Source organism: Anguilla anguilla, chromosome 3 (genome assembly GCF_013347855.1).
Source record: "Anguilla anguilla isolate fAngAng1 chromosome 3, fAngAng1.pri, whole genome shotgun sequence".
Lineage (NCBI taxonomy): Eukaryota > Metazoa > Chordata > Actinopteri > Anguilliformes > Anguillidae > Anguilla > Anguilla anguilla.
Window position 1 is genome coordinate 1,635,883 of NC_049203.1, and position 8,561 is coordinate 1,644,443.

Consider the following 8,561-nt stretch of genomic DNA (forward strand, 5'->3'; position numbering starts at 1 on the left):
TTTTAAAGACCATGCTCGTATTTTATTTGGCCTGTGACATCATCAGTTATTAGTCAAATCTCATTGGTGTTGTGATCAACAGGAAGTGACTCCGTTTCTTTAGTGAAGTGTCCATGGTCCCTCTGTTCTGGCTGGTGGGAATTAGACGTTAGCGCCACGCGACAGAGCTGAGCCTGTGGTTTACTCTTCCTTGTTTCCGTTGGATCTTTGGTGTTTAGTTACACTCCACACCTGCAGTCTGGACTCTGGTCAGAGACTACAGGAAGGTTACAGACTGAACTCACCTGTCTGCTGTTGGGTGGACTCGGTCGGCTCTGGTGTTGCTGTCCCAGGGTCATGCAAGTTGGAAGATGGGTGTTCTGGCCTGCTGTGCTGGAGGGGGAGGGTGGGGGCAGGGGGCTGGGAGGGGCAGGGCGGGGTAGGGTGGGGCAGGTGCAGAGCAGGGGGGCAGGGGGGCAGGGGGGGTGGTGGTGACCCAGAGAACGCGAGCATGAATCGTAACGAACTTTGGCATGAATCACATCGCTGCCGATACAGAAGCATGCGCCCCTGTCTTTCTTCAGATAAGACCCGGAAAAGCCGATTATTCTGGGCCCTGCCCCCCCCCGGGGAGGTATTTTTGGAAGGGGCTGTCTGTGTTATCTGGCTTTTTCCTTTCAACGCCCAGCAAGCGCAGGGAAGCTGCTGCAGCGAAGTGACCTTCAGTCCCCCCCCCCCCCCCCCCCCCAATCCCCCGATCCGGATGTTGGTTTTACCTGGATACTGACTGGCTATGTCCTAGTTTGTTAGAAGACTTTCACTTTTCAACCAAATGTCGCTGAGATTCTGCCTGAATGCCTGGACAGCGTTTAACTGACTTTTCACCACAAAAATGCTCACTGGGATTTGACTGATTGCATATCCAGCTTCTGGGTTTGACACCTATCAAGGGTTTTTTTTGTTTTGTGCGAATCTCTGTATACTTACAGCTTGTTCTATTACACCTTCTGTCTCTTGGCTGCTGCGGTTTTGTTGGACATCTGAAATTATGGTAACCAATAGAGGTGTCTGTTCCAGAGTCTGACAGCGACGCCTTCCTTTATCTGTGTCCTTTTCAGTAGGGCTACTCCGCCTCTGGCTAGTCTCAATTTTACACTTTCAGGCCGCCCAGTTTAACGCCTGTGAGGATTTACACGAATAACATTTGCTTTGCCTTCGGGCTCCTTGCGTCCGTAGCCTGACAGAACGTCCGTTAAGTGTGCAGTTCAGGTTTGGTCCTGCGCACTTAAGACGTGGGAACAGCCAATCCCATGCGAGATGGGTTTTAACTGGTGATTAATGGGCTGATGAACGCCATTAACCCGGACCAGACGTAGGCCTCCCCTATAGCGCGCTTAGACGTTAAGTCGCCGCTCTTTCGCGTGATGGGCTGTCAAATCAACTTCGTATAAGCAACTGAAACATCTGAAAGGTCACGGCCTTTTTAAAGTCTGTCATTGGTCAATTAAGGCATTATCGCGAGCTCTGGATTTCCTTTTCCGCTCAGCTCAGCGGAATTTCACCGGGTTGGGAATACCGTGGGGAGCAAGAATTTAGCCATTCCCTGAATAGGTTCACTTGTACGGAGAAACGCAAAACTGCACAAGTGCGCAATTTAGCATACGCTCAGACTTTCTTATGAAGTTTCAGAATTGTGAACATTGCGTGACAAAGTCCTGCCGGGCTTTGTCAAATGTCAAGTGGCCTTGTAGTCGCAATACAAATTTGTTGGGTTTTACAACCTTTCCTGTCTCAGTCGAACAGTTTAAATTGAGTACTGTAACGACCACTTGAGTAGTTTTAACCTGACGCTAAACATACGGGATATCGCACAGAGGTCATCTCGTGAGCGTTTAAGACATTTGCCATGGCTGCAGACTTTTTATGTAGTGTGTTGGAATTAAATTGTTACCCTGTATCAGGTTTTACTTTGAAATTTAAAGGGGGAGTGATCTGGTATTCGGACACTCGCGAGAAAGGAAAACAGACGGACAGTGGAAAATTCCGCCTGATTGACAGTTGACAACTCGGCTTATAAATACGTTATTCTTAAATACAGTTCTCTTGCTGGGCACACAAAAGTTCCGTTTTCTCAAATTATTCGTGGGATCCGATTGCATTTGAGTTATTTGAGTATGGATAATTAAAATATGTTCAAGTATATGCTGGTCTTTAACGTTTGAGTTAAACTTTCTTTAACCTTTTTTAATTGAGTTACAACCAACTGAGGGAAATGTCGAGCATTGTTGGGCTGAATTGCCTATTCTCATCATTATATTACGTTATGTTAACAATTTGTTTAGTTTTAAGAAGCGACTGAATTAACTTGGGGAAATTGGCATTACATTTTACACTGTGGATTTTAAGACAAATGTGTGGTTGTGATGTTTTATTTTCTTACTTAGTCTGGGTGTTGGTTTGTTGAGTGTTTGTAATGCAGCTGAAGGAAACTGCGCTTCTTCGTTTACACGAAAATGATTTTTTTTTTTAAGTTCCTTAGTGTATTGCACATGCCGCGATGAATCGCAGAACGTCGGCTACAGAATAAACGAAGAGAAGGCTTCACTGTTAAATTCGACAAAATGCCCATTGACTTGAATGCTGAAAAACACCCCGAATCAAGTTTTGTTTTGTGTAAGTGTAATCTATTTGCACTGTAGACCGTAGGCATTTTTGTCGGCTGTATTGGCCGATGATAATTATTTGTTCACACTATGGAGGACATATTTCATGGTTACATTTAGTCCTCTTTTATTTAATTTTTTTCTAATAGCCTGCGTAATTAATAGGCCTATTTGTTATTGAGCGTGCGTTTTTATATTCAGAAACGGGAATTATGTAAATGCATTTTAAATTGAACATCTGAAAATTAACATAGACCAATTGTAAAATGTATCTTCTAGTTTAACTGATATCAATATGACCTCTTTACCCTATTGGCTGTATCGCATCATTCGATGAAACAACGACACTGGAGGTGCATGTCCCGTCCACGCAAAATATCCAGTGTTAATTTAACTCTTAACAGTACGCCTACACACGAGTCCGAAAAGGACCATATGTTCTCTTTGAGAGTTCATTTAACACTGTACATTTTACTGCGCGTGCAGGTGCTCGTTGCAGTGTTGCGCTGTTTGGCCGATAGGTCTGTCGGCTATGCTGCACAGGATACAATTAGGCCTAGCCGCCTAACCTAGCTGTAGATTTCAGCAGATGCCTAATAAAAAATAACGGACAAAGGTTCCGATCTGGTCCCGATTTAATTAAATGAGACATTATCTTTCTACCTTATAATCACTGTCGTCTTCTTTAAATAAATGTGTTGCAATATACAAATCACCAGAAACCGTTTTTTCTAAATCGTCATCGTCAAAATGTAAATTTAATCAACAACCTGCAGTTCTTGGGGATGTTGAACTGCCAGCCAATCAATGCTAATTTTGGTTTACATTACATTAGATAAACTTGCTGTTTTACTAAACAGACCAATGTCAATTGATACCATACAGGAAGTCCATATATAGTCTGGGCTTCTTGCATGACATTAGGCCGTTTAGTGAAATAGCAAGTCTATGATTTATTCTGTTTTATTCTTGACCATTATATTCCGTCGAAATTATATCTTCCGAGCCCATTATATCCTGTTGGTCCATCGTCCTCAGTGAGAAAAAAGTTGTTAATACCTATAACTTGCGGGCTGTGTGCAAGTGGTCGATTAATATAGGGACTGTCTGATTCTCATTTTGTTGGAAAACTCCTTAGGTGGTTCATCTAAATATGGAAAGAATAGTTCCATTGAATTTTCTAACGAAATCTGTTTCTTGTTTTCTTATTAACTGAAATTTCACCCCAATATCTACGTAAGCACTCGTTGCTTTTCTGTTGTGGAAGCTGGGTTGTGTTGACATACGGAAATTATCTTTTTGCGCTCAAAACCTATTTCAAAAAAAGTTAGAACAATTTTGGAATGGCGTTGTGGTATAGGGTGACCGCAGCTAACATTAGCACTAGGCTATCCGGTTTTAGAATAATGTATTTCTAAATTATTTTAACGCTTCGTTGAATGTTGTATAGCCTATGCTGCACATCCAAACGAATCACAGTCCTGAGCAGCTTGGTTAGCATGCTACCTGCCGGAAGACCCTCGTTGTTTCCGGGCATCAGTGCTACCCGCCGGTGGTGGACGTTGACAGCGTATGTGCAGATGTAGAATTCACTAAATCTGTTCTTTGCACATAGTCTTACAAACCAAAACGGCCTATTACGTCAATTTTTGGTTGAACTATTACTTGAAGTCCGCCACGTACTCATCATACTGATGCTGCAACTGACAATTTTGGTTTTAAATTTATTACGTAATTTATTGCTGCCCAATTTATTTTCCATCTGTTTTAATTAAAACGCGTGGCTCTTGTTGGCCAAAAACAAACAGGCTATTAAACGTCACGAATAATACCTGCCTTCTCATCAAGGCATTGTGTGAAATCGAGTAGCGCAGCTAATTGTATTTTTAATGGCTCTTGTTTTGACCAAATAATAATTCAATAAATAAATACGTGAAATTAGCCAGCATTTCTTATAAATGCGAATTGTGTTTTTATCAACTGTACTCTCGTCTTCGAGAATTAAACTCATCATATTTTGTGATTTGATTAGTGCTCATTGTAAACAAACTGTCAGAACAGCTGACGTCATGTGAACGATGGAACATTTTTAAATCATCTTTAACCTGAACATTTTCTTTGCTGTTCGTCTTTTTTTTTCGTTGAACAGTAAAGAGGTGGGCCTATATTCTCCGTTGTTTTCGGTATATTCATGCAGCGATTTAGGAAGAAATGCAACCATCTGCATGTTCTTGGCTGTTACCATATCTTTCATTTTGAACTCTAGAACAAGTAAACAGGAGATTTGTTCATTTTGACACGTCAGACTTTATTTACAGTAAATATTATTAGTGTAGACTAATTAATTTTGTTATTTTATGGTGATATTGTGATGTTTGGCAAGCCCGTTACTTTTTTCTTTATTTGTAATAACGTTAGGATAGCATAATACATGTTGATGTGGGCGTAAGATAAATATTGCGATGCACATGGCTTGCAGGTTTAATACCCCAGTAAAATGTTACGAAAAAATCCAAAATCTGAATAATATGAGAACATGTTCTCGCTCCACGATTTATTATTTCAAGCCATGTACACGTGGTCCTTAAAATAAACCACGACTAATAACATTTTTTTTAAGATAATCAACTCAAGGCAACTTCATAAACTACTCCATAAAAATATCACGCACGTCATAGGCAACAAGTCCGAAGAGAGATCATGGACAATAATTTTTTTTTATATGGAAAGAAATGACATGTAGTGTGTCTTTCCGTCACGGGCAAATGCAGTACCACAATTCTGCTTACAGTGCACAAAACACATAGGCATATGTGTGAACAACTTAGAAAAAATAACATAAAAGACAAAAACAGTTGCATGTTTCCTTTAGTTTGATAGATTGTCCCATGTGTCGTGTTCTATTGAATGTAGCATCCAACGCACGCGGTGTAGCCTAAGCTTGGCTTCTTATTTTGAGTAATGGTTATGCTTCAAAATTATGGTAAAACTTCGATTTGTCCTTTGGAAGCTCGCTTTTGTCGCGGTTGTTTTGGCACAGACCAGTTCATAAAGAATTCCGTCGAATTTCGCTCTGAGGCTCTGTGTAACGTTTACACTGCAATTCGGACCACCCCTTTTCACCACGCTCGGATTCCGTGAAGAGAGGACACTCCGTTGCCGGACTGAAATTGGGTCTGGACGTTGCCCAGGTCCCCAACGCCGAAGTTCATGTAGTTGCCACCGGTGGAGGGAGACTGGATGGTCTGCATGGTGGCTGTGGGGTAGCTGCACGCGTAGTTAGAGTTGCATCCGGGACTCGGGTAGTTGCTGAAGGCCGGGTAGGTGTTGTAAGTGTAATGATTGATGCCCACATTATAGGACGTGCTGTATGTGGACGTGTCTCCCAAGCAGGGCTTCCCGTCCCGAACCAGAACCGGGACCGAGATGCGTCTCGGCGGCGGGATTCCTACCATCTCCAGCGTCTGGTCCTGCCGCTGTCGCTTGCACTTGTACCGCCGGTTTTGGAACCAGATCTTCACCTGCGTTGAAGTTAGTTTCAGCACGCTGGCCAGGTGATCTCGCTCGGGCGCGGACAGGTATTTTTGCTGTTTGAAGCGCCTTTCCAGCTCGTACACCTGCGCCTGGGAGAACAGCACGCGCGGCTTCCTCCTCTTCCTCTGTCTCGGGCGCTCCGTGTCTTCGCTCTTCTCTTCCTCTCCTGGCTCGGGTTGCGAGTAGATCTCTGTTTCAGGAATAAATAGTGTTAGTTTATGTTTTTACCTGACATATTGTTTTCTTTCTTTATAAAGGTAAATAATTTTCCTTTTGTCATTTGACAAAAACCAAATGATTGGGAACAAATTGGGCGAAAAATAAATACTTTTTTAAAAATGGGAGGTACGTCCAAATTCGATTGTAACGGATGGTTACACTAGAATCAACGATTAAGAATGATCTTTCGATGTGTAGGATGATAACTATATAATAACAAACGCAATTATTCACGTATGTGTATTAAGTTTAGAGTTGTTAATATTTATATATCAATTCTGTATATCAATTAAAACCAAGAACGTTTCCTTAACCGCCTGCTAACCTGCGTTTATTTTTGTGTAAGCCAGTTTCGTTTCGCTGGAAGTCGGGACGGTCGGCTATAGCTGAAGTAGAAATAATTAGCAAGAACAGAATCACCTGCAAAACGTAACCGTTAAAGCGCGACCAAAGCTCGGCAAAGACCGAGTCCCACGGCCTAAAAAAATCAGACAACCGTGACACAATTTAATTGTAACCGGATGGAATTACACATTCATATTGAAATGCTTTGCGTTTTCACTGAACCATTTCGTAAAAAGAAGGCCTGAATGAATCCTGCAAATTACACCCAGAGCGAGACTTAATTTACCTTTCATCACAATACATGGGTAAAAGCAAGGAATGACATTAACCTGGCGTCGGAAAATGTTCAGAGTTTCATTCTGTCCAAAGCTGCAGCACCATTTAACTGGGCCCTATGCTGCAGTAAAATATCGCATGCAAAGTTCAAATAACTGTTGGTTGCCTATAGGCCTATGTCCTTGAAATGTATTCCTTTGTTTGGCGTTTAGTGACGGTTAATTTGAACGCATCTAGCAACGCACGAACAAAATATACTTCGAAAATATTTAAGAGCACCTCCCAAATAACACATAGCTAAATGAAAAAACACACGATAATCGCGTAACCACCAAACAGGCCTCACCTTTTCTTTGCTTTTCTTCGAACCCGCTGTCCGCTTTGTCTTTGATGTCCATTTCCAAGAAACTCTTTCCATAAAAGGCAGCCGTGAAGTTGAGGGAAGACGTTTTGCTGGCCTTGAGTTCTTGGACATCGTCGCCGAAAAGCGAGGCTCCAGGTGGCATCTCGGCGAACGGCTCCTGCTTGAACTTGGCCAGCATGCACGAGGAGGTGGGCAGCGCGGTGTCGAGTCGCGGCGATATTTCCAGAGAGGCCATGTCAGCCTGGTTCTGCTCCAGATTCAGAATGTCCTTTACGGAAAAGGGAGTAGACGTCAAGGGGTTGGGAAACATAGTCAGTGGGAGTTTGTGGTGTTTAATTCACTGGCCCAGAAAGAAAAAAAAAAACTTTAGCCTGTTGAAAGAATAATAACCCCTCCACGCACACACAGAAAAAATCACCAAACTGAAGCGCGCTCTTGTGGGACAAGGAGGCTCTTGAGAAAAGTGTTCATCTTTACAGTAAACCGTGTCTCTGGCTTGTGAAGGACTATGATAGCGCGGTTACGTACGCGGAGCCGGGGAGGAGGGACTTGTCGCTTTAAAATCTGTACGTGGTAGGTTATTGGCTGCGGCTGTTCTACTGTCATACCAGGTAACCTTAAAAGTCCATGCGTGGAAATTCAGCAAAAGGAGTAGCTACCGTGAGCATATGCAAACACGCGTGAATCTTTTTTTCATGGAATGAATCTGACCCCGATGTCCTAAAAACACTGGCCATTGTATTCGATTATTTACATTAAATCAATTCAGAGTTAAGAGGCACATGTGCAGTCAAACTGTTGGCAGCACTGAGTCACGCACTTCGTTTCACAGGCATTATTTGGGATGGAAAGGAGAATTAGCTCATGCTTTGATCATAATCGCGTGCCTTAATCCCAGCAATAGATAACGTACGCGCACCCCGAATAGGCGGGCAATCGAGGAGGAGTGGACGGCGAAGTGAGCGTTCTGCAGTGAGCCGAGGCAGGGACGGCAGATTAATTGTTTTCAAGCTGTTCTAGTATTGCGATAAGGCATTCTGAAGCAGGGATTGGACGTGTCAAATTCAAATTCGATGACATGTCCAGATACCTCTGCCGGTCTACCTAAGTGCACTGGGCGGTCACGAGGCCTTCTTGGGTCAGTGCTCTCGTCATTGTAACGCGCTGAGGTAAAAGTGAAC

At 42.9% G+C, this 8,561-nt stretch overlaps 1 protein-coding gene across 1 annotated transcript; it reads right to left on the reverse strand.

The window, feature by feature from the left end:
* Positions 1-5,761: 5,761 nt before the first annotated feature.
* nkx2.5 (NK2 homeobox 5) lies at positions 5,762-7,690 on the reverse strand. The gene is made up of 2 exons (XM_035410828.1): positions 7,363-7,690; positions 5,762-6,366 (listed from the first exon to the last, which is right to left on the reverse strand). Exons 1-2 carry the CDS (start codon positions 7,688-7,690, stop codon positions 5,762-5,764), a joined length of 933 nt encoding a protein of 310 aa, XP_035266719.1.
* Between the last annotated feature and the right edge of the window lie 871 nt (positions 7,691-8,561).

Excerpts from the sequence above, each read along its gene's own strand:
- nkx2.5 (XM_035410828.1), bottom strand. The coding sequence starts at position 7,690 with ATGTTTCCCAACCCCTTGACGTCTACTCCCTTTTCCGTAAAGGACATT. Across the intron at positions 6,367-7,362 it reads CGAAGAAAAGCAAAGAAAAG|AGATCTACTCGCAACCCGAG; the intron begins GTGAGGCCTGTT and ends TTCCTGAAACAG.